The sequence below is a fragment of the Mobula birostris genome, chromosome 26 (assembly GCF_030028105.1).
Source record: "Mobula birostris isolate sMobBir1 chromosome 26, sMobBir1.hap1, whole genome shotgun sequence".
Classification (NCBI taxonomy): Eukaryota; Metazoa; Chordata; class Chondrichthyes; order Myliobatiformes; family Myliobatidae; genus Mobula; species Mobula birostris.
In genome coordinates, this window is record NC_092395.1 from 23,592,194 (window position 1) to 23,609,758 (window position 17,565).

The window sequence follows — 17,565 nt, forward strand, 5'->3', positions numbered from 1 at the left end:
AGTGCACAAATTGAATGCTGCAATTTGTCCATTACAACATGGACTATACATTGGTTACAGAATGCTTTGGGATGTTCTGCTAGTGATCTGAAAGGCACTGGAGAAATGCAATTCTTTTAAAAGTATTAAAAAGCTGTATTGCAAGAATGTGTTCAAATTTCATATGAGATTGTATGGGTAATGACATCACAAGATGAATTTATCTCTACAAGTGCACTTTTATACTCCACTGAGAGAATAATATTTGACATGATAGCCAGCTGTTTTCATTGTCATCCATATAGGAGCAAGTAAGTCTTTAAGTCTGTGCTGTCATGCAAAATGTGTGCTATACATTGTTGTTTTTCTGCAAGCTGATCCAAAAACAATTGCAGCTAAATAAATGGTGAAAATAATTGATCTTTTGTATAACAGGCTCATAACATAGACATAAGTGATCATTTAAAGTTAATTATCATTATGGTTGGGGGTGGTGGTGGGCGGGGGGGAGCCTCGTTGATATGTATGTCAACAGAAGGGTGTAGATGTAGAGCCCCTTTTGCTCATGATGGTTGAAGCCAATGAGGTATGGAAGGAAGCTGCAGGGAGCCACACAGAAAGAATTTGACTAGTGTTTCTGTAACTAACTTAGAAGTAGGTTCCTCCTGGAAAATGAAAATTTAAAAAAGTTATTTGTCTACCCCATTTGCTCTGTAAAATTATGACGACTAGTATCTCACAATGAATACATTCTCAATTTTATCCAGAAGATTCAAGATTGTTTAAACAGCACACACACATGCTGGAGGAACTCAGAAAGCCGGGCAGGATCTATGAAAAAGAGTACAGTTGAAGTTTCAGGCCGAAATATCAACGTACTCTTTTCCATAGATGCTGCCTAGTCGGCTGAGTTCCTCCAGCATTTTGTGCGTGTCGCTCGGATTTCCAGCTTCTGCGGATTTTCGCTTGTTTGTGTCAAGATTGTTTAATGTCATTTACACTAAACATATGTAAAGGAGAACAAAATACAGTAACTGTTACTCCAGATCCAAAGCAGCACAAAACAAAAATATGAGATAAAGAACACAATGATTAAAAAAACAATAAATATACATACATAAGATATAGTAGCTTGTATATCCATAAAGTGACGCAAGGTGCAGAAGAGTCTACTTAAGGTGGTTGACCGGAAATGATAAAGTAGTGGTGGTTGTGGTGTGGAGAGGTGGGATAGTGGATGGAGGTGTGGATCAGCTTTACTGCTTGGGGAAAATAATTGTTTTTTGGTGATCCTGATGGAAGTGGGACAAACATTCCATGAGCAAGGTGGGTGGGATCCTTTATGATGTTACTAGCCCTTTTCAGGCGTATTTCTGTATATACATCCTTGATGGTGGGTAGGCTGGTGCTGGTCATGTGTTTGTCAATTTTGACTAGCTGTTGTAGAGCCTTCCTGTCCACCAGAGTGCAATTTCCCAACATACTGGTGCAGCTATAAAGAAGGCAAGACAGCGGCTATACTTTATGAGGAGCTTGAAGAGATTTGTTATGTCAACAGATACACTTAAAAACTTCTATAGATGTACCATAGACAGCATCCTGCTACTGCACAGGACTGAAAGAAACTGCAGAGGGTTATAGATTTAGTCAGCTCCATCTTGGGTACTAGCCTGCGAAGTTCCCAGGACATCTTTAAGAAGCAGTGTCTCAGAAAGGCAGCATCCATTATTAAGGACCTCCAGCACCCAGAGCATGCCCTTTTCTCACTGTTACCATCAGGTAGGAGGTACAGAAGCCTGAAGGCACACACTCAGCGATTCAGAGACAGCTTCTTCCCCTCTGCCATCTGATTCCTAAATGGACATTGAACCCGTGAACACTACCTCACTTTTTAAAAATATATAGTATTTCTGTTTTTTGCATGATTTTTAATCTATTCAGTATACATATACTGAATAAGATTGATTTATTTATTTTCTCTTCTATATTACGTATTGCATGGAACTGCTGCTACTAAGTTAACAAATTTCACGTCACATGCCGGTGATAATAAACCTGATTCTGATACTGAGTTTCTGTACCATGCAGTGATACAGCATGTTAGGGTGCTCTCTACTGTGCATCTGTAGATTGACTTTAATATAGATGTGTATAGTCCAGCTCCCTTCAGCTTCCTCAGAACGCAGAGATATTGGTGAGCTGTCCTGATTGTGTGAAACGTGTTCTGGGACCATGAGAAGTTGTGCGTGGTATGCAATCCCAGCAGTCTGAAAATGCTTGCAGTTTCCACTGCTGGGTCACCAATGTAAAGAGGGGTGTGCGTGCTGCAAGTTCTCCTGAAGTCGATATCCATCTCTATTGTCTTGATGACATTGAGGAAGAAGTCATTTGCCTGCCACCAGTTCTTGAGCTCTTTCACCTTCTCTCAGTAGGCCATCTCATGGTTGTTGGTGATGAGCTCCACCATTGTCATGTGATTGGCAAACTTCAGAATGTGATTACTCAGATATCTGGCCAGGCAGTCATGTGTGAGCAGAATGTACAGCAATGGGCTCAGCACACAGTACTGGAGGGCGCCTATGTTGAGGATGATGGGCAGTGCGAAGCAGGTGCATCTGACTGTCTGAGGTCTGTTGGTTAGGAAGTCCAACACCCAGCTGCACAGTGGTGTATTTTGACCGAGGAATAGGAGTTTGCTCACCAAGGTCTGTGGGACAACAGCATTGAATGCCGAGTTGAAATGCTGAGGAGAAGCCATATAACCTACAGTACTGTGCAAAAGTCTTAGGCACATTTATTGTACATAGCTAAGGTGCCTAAGACTTCTGCACAGTACTATATTTGTCGATGTGGAGCAAAGAGTGAGTTTGTATATCTGACGGCAGCAAAGGATATTGGGAATGGAGAGGGTAGAGCACCACATGAGGGGTGTAGGACAGGTGGCAGAGAAGGAGTGCAGGAGGGGTGGCGCAGGTGCAGACACACCCAGCCCTGAGACACCAGGCAAGGTCATTTGATTCCAAACAATTGGTTTATTGTTCATTACAGAATGCCTGGATGGTGCTTCCCACTCCCCCCACCCTTTCCCTTTTCCCATCCAAGATTCCCCTTTCCCTGCCATCTTCCCATTCTCAGTCCACAATAGAGACCCGGATCAGAGCACCCTAGCTATATATATGTGGCTCAGACTCTTGCACAGTACTGTATGTGGAGAACTGAAAGTGCATTTCATTAAAAAGTTGGCCTATTGAGTACCTTACCTTCTTCCTTAGGTGATCAGACTTGTCGAGGAAAGAACTTTAGCTCTGATAAGCATTATACAATACCTTCCTGTTCTATCATGTGATCTTCTTCTCAGCCAGGAAGGGAACAGTCTCTCACTTGAAGGAACTTAAACATCCATGTTCATGGCGTGAGAGGTCATCCTATTTTGTAGGTCTGCTGATGTTTGGGAAAATGTGTTCTAGCGTTGAACGTGGTTTACACCTTTACAAAATTTGAGAATAGGAGCCTGACTTTCTTGCTAAAATAGTTTGTCTACACAAAGATGATCAATTCATTTCACAACATTATAAGTTCTGAACAAATTTGTTGAGAACTGAATTACAATTTGTATCCTCTGTCTGGTAAAGACAGGGCAGATTCATGTGTTTAATGCAGACTTCCAATTAACTGGATATTTTCAGTTCTTGTTTCTTGATCTTTAGTTTCTGATTTTGAAAGAAAAGGGACCAGCTCAATGGCTGGTGATTGGTTAAAAAAAAAGATAGGGGGCTTAGATTTTTGCAGCAGTTTTACTTAAATTGGGTATTCCATCCTACCTTATAGCAAAGAAGGATGGAAGTATCACCCATCAGACCAAATTCAGTTTTGCAGCAAAATGCATGACCCTGTAGTGTATTATAATAATTTCCAGAACATAGCAAGTGATTTATAATCATGAGGATATACTTTTATGACCACTGCATGTTAATGTAGCTGTGTTCTTTTATAGATACAGGATACCTGCACAAAGCCCTTAGTTTGGAGAGAGATATGTTTATCATTGAAGAGATGCAGCTGTTCCTTTCTGCAGAGCCAGTACAAAACTTACAGCTTTCTTCAGAAAGGGTATAACAACCATAAAGTCAAATATCTTTCTGCTTTTGTGGTATTCTACTTTGAATAGGAATTTCATTTATCAATGTATCAGTTTCAGAACATTTATTTGTCTCCTAGGGTCAGTTGTATGTTGGATCCCCATCACTGGTTGTACAAGTGCCGGTTGCTATTTGCACACAATACATCAACTGTTGGGACTGTGTACTCTCTAGAGACCCTTACTGTGGATGGGATAAAATGACAGGCCAATGTGTTTACATTTCAAAGAAAAACATTGATATACAGTGAGTAAACTATGCAAGAATATGAATACCTTTGTGCCGTAGTTTTAAATTAATTTCTCATCATTTGGCATTTAAATGTCTTTAATAAGGTCAGGGCTGTTTAGCTACAGAACTTTGTATCAATTACTATGATTATTATTTGTTGATGCATTATTGTGTGCTCTAATTTAATATTTATTTTTACCACCTTTAGGAATTTAGTTCAGAATATAGATGATGGAGATCCTTCAAAATGTCCTGACCAGGGTATGTTTCATGATTATCTGTTTCATAGATATTGCTTACATCAGAATCAGATTTATTGTTAATAACTTAACTTGTGAAATTTATTGTTTTGTGCAGCAATACAATACAGGCACAACAACTTATTACTGCATACGTTACAGTGAAAATAAACATACAGTGCAAAAGAGAAAAAGTATTCAGAAGTCTGATGGCAGAGGGGGCAAAGCTGTTCCTAAAACATTGAGTTTGGGTCTTCAAGCTTTGATACCTCCACCCTGATGGTAGTAATGAGAAGATAACATGTCCCAGATGTTCAAAGTAGTTTATTATCGAAGTACATATATGTCACCATATACAAATCTTGTGGCATATTCAATAAATCCAATAACCATAACAGAATAAATGAAAGACCGCACCAACAGGGCAGACAGGATGCAAAAGACAATAAAGTGTGCAAATACAAAAGAAAGAAAATAAAGAAGTATTAACAACAACAATAATAATTTTACCGGCTTGATCTTAGAAAAATAAAAATATAACAATATAACGTTAGTCTTGCGAGACCATGGATCTGCGCCTGGAAAGTCTTCACTCTCCAGGGCACAGGCCTGGGCAAGATTGTATGGAAGACCAGCAGATGCCCATGCTGCAAGTCTCCACTCTCCACGACTCCAATGTTGTCCAAGGGAAGGGCATTAGGACCCATACAGCTTGGCACCAGTGTCGTCGCAGAGCAATGTGTGGTTAAGTGCCTTGCTCAAGGACACAACACGTTGCCTCGGCTGGGGCTCGAACTCACAACCTTCAGGTCGCTAGTCCAATACCTTAACCACTTGGCCACGTGCCCACATAACAATAATAAATAAATAAGCAATAAATTTCGAGAACATGAGATGAAGACTCTTTGAAGGTGAGCCCATAGGTTGTGGGAACAGCCTATGTGTTAATGAAGATGAGTGGTTATCCCCTCTGGTTCAAGAGCCTGATGGATGGGGGGTACTAACTGTTCCTGAATGATGGAGCAAGTCCTGGGGCTCCTCTACCTTCTTCCTGATGGCAGCAGTGAAAAGAGAGTGTGGCCTAGCAGGTGGGGTCCCTGATGATGGTTGCTGTGACAACGCTCTGTGTAGATGCGCTCAAAGATGCGGAGGGCTTTACCCATGATAGACTGGGCTGTATCTACTGCTTTTTGTAGGGTTTTCCGTTCAAGGGCATTGGTATTTTTTTTAGATTATGAGGACACTCAGTCCTCGTTTATTGTCATTTAGAAATGCATGCATTAAAAAATGATACAATGTTCCTCCAGAAAGATATCACAAGAAACACAGGACAAACCATACCAGGTTGTGATACAGTCAGTCAATATACTCTCCACCATACATCTGTAGAAGTTTGTCAAAGTTTTAGATGCCATGCCAAATCTTCAAGACCTCTGAAATAATAGCACCAAGGAAGTTAGAGTTCCTGACCCTGTCCATCTCTGATCCTCTGATGAGGACTGGTTCATGGACCTCTGATTTCCTCCTCCTGAAATCAATAAACATCTCCTTGGTCTTGCTGACATTGAATAAGAAGTTGTTGTGGCACCTCTCAGCCAGATTTTTAATCTCCCTCCTATGTACTGATTCGTCATCACCTTTGATATGGCCCGTGGTCATACGTGTAAAGCAAGTAGAGCAGGGATTAGCCCACAGCCTTGTGGTGCACCTGTACTGATGAAGATTATGAAGGAGATGTTGCTGTCAATCTGAACTGACTGGGGTCTGCAAGTGAGGAAATCAAAGATCCAATTGCACAAGGAAATATTGAGGCCAAAGTCTTGAAGCAATTAATAATGAATGCTGCATTCTTGAATCACCTGCCTTTAGAAAACATCCTCAGTGGTGGGGAGGCTTGTGCCTTTGATGGAACTGGCTGGGTCTACAATGCTCAGAAGCCTCTTACGATCCTATGCATTGGCACCTCCATACCAGTTGGTGAATGGACAGAACACCTACATCTGTAAACATTTGCTAGGGTCTTTTGTAACATATCAAATTTCTTCAAATTCCTTATGAAGTATAGCTGTTGATATGCCTTCATTGTGTTTGCATCAAAATGGTGGGCCCAGGAGAGATCCTTTGAGATGTTGATGCCCTGGAACTTGAAACTGCTCACCCTTTCCACACTGACCACTCAATGAGGATTGGTTTGTGTTCTCCCAACTTTGCTTACTAAAGTCCACAATGAATTCATTGCTCTTACTGGCATTGAGTACAAGGTTGTTGTGACAGCTGATCTATTTTGCTCATCACCATCTAAGATTCTGCCAACAGTGGTATCAATGGTGAATTTATAGATAGCGTTTGACCTGTGCCTAGCCACACAGTCATGACTGTAGGGAGAGTAGAGCAATGGGTTGTCTGAGTTGTCTACTTTTTCTCTTTCTCCTTCCAGTTTTTCTTTCATCTTCTTGCCCATCAACCTCACCTTCCCTCAAGCTCACAGACTTGTTTCCTTAAAAGTTCAGATATAGTGATTTTATAGTGAATAACACCACCTCTAAGTCCTCTAAGTCACACTGCATCTTGACTTATATATTGCTGCTCCTTCACAGTTGCTAGGTCAAAATCCTGCAATTCTCTCCTTGAACAGCATTTTGGTGTATATTTACACCTCAAGAAATGAAACAATTCAAGAAGGCAGCTCATTGCCTCCTTCTCAAGGACAACTAGAGAGTGGCAATTAAATGCTGACTCAGCCTGCAAACTCATGTCCTGTGAATGAATATTTAAAAAGCACTACCTGTATACCACCATTTTGCTTCTTCATTTTTTACAATCTAATGTAGCAAATTACTGTAGATTGTTCTGTCAGTAAGTTATCTCAAATTTATTTGGATGTGGAATAAGACTGGCAACTCACAATATTTTGAAGGGCTAAAATCAAGCAAGATCACGAGACAATGGTTTCTGTACCTTCTGGCCCAGGAAGTATAGAATCAGATGAGTTTCTGCTGCTAAATGATTACCTATTGATCCATGTTGCAAAGACCTGTGATATCCATATTTTATCATGTGTTGCATGAAATGTTAACTGTACTACATTTGTTCAAATTTCTATCCATGTCTAAGTAATTTTTGGCTATATGTGGTTTTTAGCATTTCTTAGTAGTACTATTTTGCTGATAGTAATTATAATAACACAAATATTCTCTTGTTCAGAAATCTATAAAGCAGAAAAGCAGATAATTATTCCTGGAAGCAACCTGGTTTTGAATTGTTATCCTGCATCTAACTTGGCCCAAATGCAATGGTTACACAGAAGAAGAGCAATTCCTGCAGCAGATTCACGATACCACCACTTCAGTGTTGGCTTAATAATATTTAATGTTTCTGCAGAAGATGAAGGACAGTATGACTGCCTCTCTGTTGAAACAGTGGCTGGTAAACTACTTTCACAAGTCTCAGCAAGTTATTTTCTCTACTCATCTACATATAAACCTAGAGTGGGTCAACATCCCATTCTAAATAAGACAGATGTTGGTGCTAAATCAGCCAGTGTGCCAACTTCACCAGGCAATACTCTTCACAGGGGCAACTTGCCTGTGATACAAGATAACCTTCAAACTGAATTAACACTGAAAGGTTTCCTAGTACTTTTCATCATTATGTTCATACTACTTCTTGCATGGAATATTTATAAAGGTCATGTGCCAATATTATTGCGACCATCTGGAAGTGAAAATAGAAGAAGAACAGAAGCTACCATTTTGAACAACTTGGAACAACAGCTGGAGGTGAAAACACCTTTGTCAGAGGGTCCACAACTAAAGGGTGCTCTGAACAATATTGACCTTCCACTTACAAGTATCACCAATACAAGCCCACTTGTGACAAACAGCAACAATAATTCAATGCCACTAGAGAATACTAACTCCAGCTGTGCTAGACCATTACTTGTTTGTGATGAATTGGAATACATTGATGCTGATCAGACTGAATCAAAAGGGTAAGACTATGGAAATGACAAAATCTACATGCTGTGAATATTGGGTAATGCAGTATAGCCTTTTCTCATCCTTTCCGTAATACGTCTCTCACTTAGATATTCTTGTGAGAGAGGCTGTTTTACCTGATCTAGTGTTAACATGGAAGAAGGAGCCATATCGTACATTCAATAATAGACTATATCTCATTATAAGTTCTGTAAAAGGGCACAGTAATATATGTTTTATATATTTCACCCCAGGAGAAAATCAATATTCCTTTAGTCTATTGCATATTAAAAAAACTCTAAACTTAAAAGTGCCATGTGCTTTTCATAGTTGGGTACTATTGGTTTAGTTAGGTGTTCATACAGTATATTCCCAATAAGCTTGTTTGAAACCACTGTGGATGGTCAATAAAGATGGAGTTGCAACATTAATTCTCATATACGCATGTGTGAGTTTAGCTAATCCCTGGGAGCATGAAATCACTGAATTTCTCCTTATGTGCATTCTAGACAAATACTAATGCTACTAGGATTGAATCTTGCTGTGTTTTGCTTGCTCTTTTTAGGTCCTTCCATGTAGTATTAAAATGCATGTGATAAAACATTTAACATTCATGTAATCACAATGAATATACATTTGTCAAACTTTTAGTTTTATGACTAATATTAGCATAAACCGTTTTAACACAAGAATTATTAAGAACAGGAAAAAACACTATCTTACAAGTGGATTATTTCAATCTCCCCGTGTATTATCATCACAGATCTCAATCCTTTCTCACTTATTCAATTGAATTCACTTACTCACTCACTTGCCTCTTGAATGCGCTTTAGCCATCACTTCAATAGTCTTGCTTGTAAACATATCTCAGTTTTCTATAACATTCTGGATTAAGTTGTCCTGCCTTTTTTTATTCTCTCCTTTTGTATATTTAACTTTAGACCTTTGACACTGAGCCAGTCACCACAGTGATATTGTGAGCAAAGCTATCAGAAATCGAAGGGTAAACCTGTAGTTTTGTGTAAAATAGTATTTCTGTGGTTAGTTAGGCAGCACACTGATTGTGCTAAACAGGGTAGAATGTATATGAAACATGTAATATCCAAGGATCTATATGTTTGCAACTGAGACATCAATTGAAGGGGATGCTCTACAATCTTTGATTGCTCTTCAGTCCTGCATTCCCAATCTTTGGGCACTAAATACAAAGAACCTGTTTGTAAGACTGCTTCTGGTATGGAGAAGTTGTATTCAGAGTTTCATGCATGAAGCTGTTGAGGGATTCATCTATTCTGACTACTTTCCCTGCTTCTGAGATTATGATTATGTATGGCTACTCCTGGAGATGGAGCAACAAGTAGAGTTGATCCTTGTAATTGAGAGTAACATTTAAAGGCATCAGTCAGACTCTAACAACCAGTCACCTTTTCACATTACTGGAGAGGTAGGAAATGAGCTCTAGTTCCTGCCCCTGTTGTTTCACAGAGATTCCTGCTGGAATGACCATATGGCGATATCAGCTTTGGACAGGATCAGACAAAGTAGGGCCTTCTTCCCAGTTAATATTGGGTTAATGTTATGCTCGTGCGCAAAATTCAGTTAGTTGAGCAAGGTGCAGGAACTTTATTCCCAACTGAGTCAACACCTTCAGGAAATAAAGGCAGAAAATTGGCAGCGATAAATCTTCCCCAAAATATCTGCATAGAAATGCAATGCTAGGATTAACACTATCTGTTTTGCCAGTCTTTGTATAAACATGACTTTTCCCATATTCTCCCTAAATCTGATCCACTGTAACGAGCACAGGTCTTAACAGTACTTAGATTACAGATACTTGAATTAAACCCCAGTTTTCAGTACCCTGTGCATTATTTTCACTAATTCATAGTAATGTAAGCACAATCAAATGTTAGCTGCTAAGTATATAATGGACCAGTCTGTAAAGGTATTTTTTTCTCTTGAAAATGGAAAGGTGTGAAAAATCTATGAAATGTCAGACTTTTCTCTCCTGCGACCAGTAGGCCTGGACTATTTAGTGCTCATGGAAATCATATAAGTTTTAAAGTTTCCTTAAGACTTTTTTGTTCAAAGTCATTATATAAAGACAAATCTGATAACTTTAGGCATTTTTTTGATGGACCTCCCTTTTGGGAAGCTTATTGTCCTTTTTGAGTTGTAACTTTAACTGTTCTTTTTTTTTCACCACTTGGATCTGAGATGGATATAAAATATCCAATGGGTTGGGATGTAAAGAAGTATACAGTGGCCCTATTATTCTTCAGAGGTTCTGGACTACATCAGAAGGATAAAAGTTTCCGAGGGTCCTATTCTTGATTGCATACATCCAGTTGCTGAATCTAATTCACCAATTAACATGCTCATATGAATGGTAAGGTACTAGAATGGTGTCATGGGGATATAATCTAACATGAGTTAGAACATCTGGGGAGAAATAATGTTGGATGAGGCAACATTGTTTTGTCAAACAGCCTTATTCATAGTAAAATACAAGGTCAAGTGTATTTCTTGCACCTGAACTGAGTAGCTTTTCAATTGTAATAAATCATAAAGATTTTTTAAAAATCGTGCAACTACTCAAATTTTTAAAAGATCCAACACTAATTACAATGGTGAGACAAATCATGCAGTGCTGTTTCCTTATTATAAAGAAATCCCATGCAGCTATGGACTTATGAACATTCTTAATGCATAGTTATACAGGACAGAAACAGGGCTTTGGCCGAAATCATCCATGCTCTTGAAGATGGCTATCTATGTTAATCCCATTTGTCTGCATTCTTTTGAAAAGTTCCTGTCCATGTACTTGTTAAAATATCTTTTAGATATTGTACCTGTCTCAACCACCATTGCGACTATCAACCTTATCTATGCCCCTGCAACACACACAAAATGCAGGAGGAACTAAGTAGGCCAGGCAGCATCTATGGGAAAAAGTAAACAGTCAATGTTTCAGGCTAAGACCCTTCATCAGGACCTGAGTTACTCCAGCATTTTGTGTGTGTTGCTCGGGTTTTCCCATGTTTTGTGATTCGACTATCTATGCCCCTCATCATTTTATGAACCTCTGTAAAGTCATCCCTCACCATGCTTCCCTCCAGAGAAAACAGGCCCAGCCTGTTATAACTTAAGCTGTCCAGTTCAAGGAATGTTCCTGTGAATCTTCTCTTCACCCTCTTTAGCAAAATTACATCCAGAAATGCACACAATACTCCAAAGGCAGCCTAACCAATCATTTGTACAACTCTATGAATATGTATGAACTTCAATACTCAGCCAATGTAGACAAGCACATCATACACCTTCACAACTCAGTATACCTATGTTAACATTTTCAGGGAACTATATAACTTGTACACCTAGGTCTTGCTGTTCAGTAACACTCCCCATGGCCCTGGTATTCACTGTGTGTATGGTCTGAACTGGTTTACTTTCCCAAAGTGCAATTCTTTGCACTTGTCGGCATAAATTCTATCGCCCTTGTCACTTTCCCAGTTGATCTAGATCCTATTGTAACCTTCGACAACCTGTAAACTTACTAATCATGTCTCCTATATTCTCTTCCAAATTATTAATAAACATGACAAACAATAAAGGATCCAGCACCAATCCCAGCAGCACAACACAGGTCACAGGTTTCTAATCTGAAAAGCATTCTGCACTATCACCTTCTGCCTCTTCCTACTGAGCCTATTTTGTATCCAGTTTGCCCTGGATCCCTATACTCTATCTTTCTGGACTAGGGTAACATGCAGGACTTTGTCAAATACCTTGCTGAAGTTCATGTAGACAACGTTTACCACTCTACCCTCATCAATCCTTTAAGTTACCTTCTCAGAACATTTAAATCAAATTTGTGAGGCATGAGCTCCCATAAACAAAGCCATATTGACAATCCCTAATTAGTCATTTCCTTTCTAAATTAATGTAAATCTTGTTCTTTGGAATCCCTTCCACTGACTTATCCACCACTGTTGTAAGGCTTACTGGTTTGAAACTTACTGACTTATCCTTATAGCCCTTCTTAAATAACGGCACATTAGTCATTCTCCAATTTTCTGGTACCTCACCAGTGGAGAATGAAATTACAAAAATCTCTGCTGGGACCCCAGCACTCTCTTGCTTGCTACATATTTAATTTGCATCCAGTCAGGCCCTGGGGAGTTGTCCACTTTTTATGTGATTCAAAATTGCCAACATCTCCAACTTCATATTGTCAATATTCTTCAAGGCATCACTAAACTCACTAGCTTCCATGCCCTCCACAATAAATGAAGATGAGAAGTCTTCATTTAAAACCTCACCTATTTCCCACAGCTCCACAGCAATTAGTGTGATGCTATTGCAGTTTGGGGCATCAGAGTTCGGAGTTCAATTCCAATCCCATCTGTAAGGAGTTTGTACGTCCTCCCTATGAACATAAGGGTTTCCTCTGGGTGGTCTGTATAAGCACACTGATCATTACTCTATTCCTAATTACCCTTTTGCTTTTAATACACCTGTCAGACCTTCCTTGCTGCCTGTGCTGCCGTTATCTGGCCTTGATCGCTCTAACCTTTTTATTTGCTTCATCTTTCACATCTGCTACAGTACTACTTTGGGTCCCACTTCCCTGCCAGACCAGTTCAAACTTACTCAAGTAGTTCTAGCATATCTTGCCAGAATATTGATCCTCATCTACTTCACATGCAACCTGTCCCTCTCCTGCCCCAGAAGAGATCCCAATAGCAAAAATAATTGAATTACTCCTACCTACACCAGCTTTTCAGCCATGCATTCATTTGCTCTGTCCTATTCCTGCCCTCACTAATGTGTGGCAAAGTGAGTAATCCAGAGATTAGAACCCTAGAGGTCATGCTTTTTTAACTTCAGCCTAACTCCCTATATTTATTTGCATAATTGGCATCTAATTCCGTTTTTGAACCCACCATTCTCAACACTTTTCTGTAAACATAATTTTCAGCTCCACAGTGGTCTGAGATCTCTGCACCTTCAATTCTGGTGATTTGCATTTCCAACTTCCATGCTTCCACCATGGCTTACTTTCCATAATTCATCATCCATGATTCTATACTCCGGGATACTCTCATTACATCCTCTCCTCTACCTCTCTCTCTTTTAATGTGAATGTTGAAACCAAGCTTTTGCTGTAAGTTTAGTTCACTTATCCCGATATTTATGCTCAGTGTGGAAATTTGTTTGCTAATTCTCTAGTTGAGTAGATTGGGTTTTCAAGGCTCAACATAAATAGAAGTTGCTGGTCCAGAAAAGCTGTCTTGAAAATACATTACAAAAATGTTTTTTATTTTAAATTATGACTTTTCATTTGTTTTTCCTTGAAAGAGGATTTACTGGTTGCAACCAAATTTACAGTCAATGTGCATATTATAGCTGAAAGTGCTGTTTTCTTAGATCATCTCTACCTCACAACTCCACATAAATTCCTTATTGTACAGATTTATATTATATACAAATGAACTTTGGTTTGATATTCTTGCATATTGTACTTAAATATGAGAACTCTAATGAGTGCTAATTGAGCTATATATCCTGTAAAACCCATGAAACGCGATATTTGTCAAGTGCCATCAACCTTTTTAAAGATTGAAAATGGCATTTTCCATTGAAATCCTGTACATCTCTGGGATACTATCATTGTCTTGGTTAAATATGACATGTTGATCTGTGCTTGCTGGTGTATTTTATTAAAATTAGGGTGGTGATTGTACCACTACCCTCAGTCTACTGTCATTCTCGGTAAACATGCTATGCTATTGCACGTTTTCTGCTGACCTCCATTTTTTGGTATTCCATGTTGTGGGATGTTGTCAGACCTGGCATACAATTTTTTTAAAATTTCTTGCTCCATATTAAGCTCTAGGAAGTAGACTAGGAAGAAGCCCAAGCACTCAGTTGTGCAGATAGAAAGGAATTAACAACTTGAGACTTTTGACCTAACGTATGTGTTTTGTTTCTTTTCTCTTCCTGTGAGGAAGTCTGACACTGGTCCCAGTAGCATAATTGAAAGCAGGAACTAGAACTTGTAGTATCAGCTACAATCACAACATTCTATTAGCCATGATTACCGAGTTTTTGAGCGCTCTATCTTGGTCTTCAGTATCCAGTGAATAATATAATAATCTTCAGAATGAGAATCAAATTTATTATAGTAATACACACCCAGTATCTGCAGATTTTCTCCTGTTTGTGTTTCAAATTTATTATTACTGATTCATGTCTGTTACCTGTCATTATTTTAAATTAGACAACTAGAGAATATGAATGGATTACATTATTCTAAACAGTATTTTTCACTGTCTATTTACTGCAGGGAGCTACAGTTTTAAGAGAAAGCAAAAGGGCCATTCATAGCTAAGTACTTGTAAAACCTTTCCCTTTGGTTTAGCATGCCACTATTAAATCTTAACTGAATATCAGAGAATCCAAAGCCAGAGCAGAGCTACACCAGGGGTCTACACCTCCATGGCTGGGAAAATAACAAGAACTGAGTTGTGGATTCTATGCCCAGAGATGAGGACAGTGCTAGGAATGACCATTATATCTTCAATGATCAATGGAACCAAAATACATCAGAGAACTGATTACTCTGGTGAAACAGCACAATGGAGTTGTGCTTATGGAATTGCATCCTAACAAGTCTGAGTTCAGAAGCAGATGAAGGAAGGGAAAACTGGTTTGGAAAATAGAAAGTTAAAGATGTTAGACTCATGTAATATACAGGGGAAGAAAGTGGTACAAAAGGAAGAATCTATTGTGCATGATCAAGAGGGTACCATAATGAAAACTGAAAATGAGTTGGCCTCATGTTTTCAACTTCTCCACTGTGTTTTTCTGAAAACCATAAAAATTCTACAGTTCTACTTTGTAAATATTTTAATCAAAGCTTTAGTAGTTGTTTTCAAATTAGCATCTTTTCAACATGTAAGCAATTTTTGTATGAAAAGTGGATTAAAACAAAAAATTGTGTTAAATTCTGTAACGATAGTGGCAGTTTTTAAATCAATTTCAGTATCAAATATAACAAAAACAAAATATTTCTCAAGAATAGTTTTAAATGAAACATTTTTGGAAGTAAAAGGAAAAAACATCTTGATGAAGAGATGCTACAGCAACGTATTGTTAAAATTTTACATTATCTCTGGAAATCTTTATAAAAATGATTTATAATTCAGACTTGTTTTAAAGTTTTTTAAATTTTGGGTATTCTACTATCCATTCAGAAAAAATTTCTGTACAAAGTTTGTGATTAAATGAGAATTTAAAGTTTAATCTTATGCCAGATACATTTTCTTTTTATAGCACTTCCAAGCCTAAGAACATATTACTTTACTTTATTGTCGCCGAACAATTGATAGTAGAGCGTACAATCATCACAGCAATATTTGATTCTGCGCTTCACGCTCCCTGGGTTACAAATCGATAGTAAATATTAAAAAATTAAATTATAAATCATAAATAGAAAAGGGAAAGTAAGGTAGTGCAAAAAAAAAACCGAGAGGCAGGTCCGGATATTTGGAGGGTACGGCCCAGATCCGGGTCAGGATCCGTTCAGCAGTCTTATCACAGTTGGAAAGAAGCTGTTCACAAATCTGGCCATACGAGTTTTCAAGCTCCTGAGCCTTCTCCCGGAGGGAAGAGGGACGAAAAGTTTGTTGGCTGGGTGGGTCATGTCCTTGATTATCCCGATTATCAAGCTTGGAAAGGCTGTTCACCTTCACACCCTCTTGCCATTCAGTAAGATCATGATTAATCTTTCATCTTAGTGCTTCTTTCCTGCACAAACACTTTATCAATGAATCTCCTAATAGCTAAAAATCTATTGATTGTTGTCTTAAATATACTGGTCATGACTGGTTCTCCACAAGCTTCTTGGTAAAGAATTCCAAAGATCACTACTTTTTGGGTGAAGACATTTCTTCTAATGTCTTCTTCTATTCTAGAAGAAGAAATAATTGAATCCACATCAACCCTGTCAAACCCTTAAGTATTTGGCATTTTTCAATTAATTTGACTTGTCTAAATTGACCAGAACATAGGCCCACACATATGGCAAACTAATTGCACTCTTCTATTTCAAATATATTCTTCTTTAGTTGGATAGACAAGACTAGTAAATAGGTACAGTATTACCAAGGTCCTATATAATTGGAGCAAGATGTCTCTTCTCTTGAACTCAAATTCTTTTATAATAAAGATAAAAATACTATTGTTTTCTGAATTGTTTTGCCTTCCTTGTACAAGAACTTACATAGCCCCAGCAGTCACTTCAGTAATGATTTGATCTGCCTACTTTCAGTTGTGCTCCCATCTATTATTATGCATTCAAGTACGTCATGTGAACAGATGTGATGTCAACAATCTTTTTTTTGAAAACCAAATAATTAACATATTATTTAGGCTGTTTTATAAAGAATGACATTTCAGGCAAGGGAGGCAGTAGAACTGCATCCCTAAACATATCAGTGCCATAATCTTTTAGAAATTGTTGTGTGGGCTTAATGTGAATCAGCAATGAAGAGGAAATCTACAGGTTACCTCAGTTATTATTGATGAAACAGATTTGAACAAATTATGCCAGCTTCAGTATACTTTAATTCAGAGGAATATTTATACGTGAGGTCTGTTGCTAATTCTATCTCCTATATCTGAACAGAATGTCACGCAGGTCTCCAGATACCTGCATTAGGAGGAGCACAATTTTTTTAAAAAGCTCTAAAAATGTCAATTTATGAATTAAAAAAAACAGTTTTTACCTGGTGGTTTAATGGACACTTTTTACTATTTCATAAATCCCTCAGGTATGTTTCATATTATCTTATGAGTGGTATCAACAAAACCTAATAATGGATCAGCATGAAGGAATGAAACTGTATTTATCTAATGACACATTTCATGATCTCAAGTTACCAAAGTGCTGTCAATAAATTATATGTGAAATGAAGTCGTGGATGTAGGATGTCA

The 17,565-nt window shown here is 38.3% G+C and overlaps 1 protein-coding gene across 10 annotated transcripts in view; it reads left to right on the forward strand.

The window, feature by feature from the left end:
• Positions 1-17,565, forward strand: part of LOC140188409 (semaphorin-4E-like) — a 177,177-nt gene that overhangs the window by 154,663 nt on the left and 4,949 nt on the right. For all 10 annotated transcript variants that reach the window (XM_072244649.1, XM_072244651.1, XM_072244647.1 and 7 more), the window contains 4 exons: positions 3,974-4,089; positions 4,198-4,364; positions 4,558-4,610; positions 7,793-8,579. In XM_072244649.1, coding sequence (XP_072100750.1) covers positions 3,974-4,089; positions 4,198-4,364; positions 4,558-4,610; positions 7,793-8,579 — 1,123 coding nt within the window. The remainder of the gene's footprint in view (positions 1-3,973; positions 4,090-4,197; positions 4,365-4,557; positions 4,611-7,792; positions 8,580-17,565) is intronic.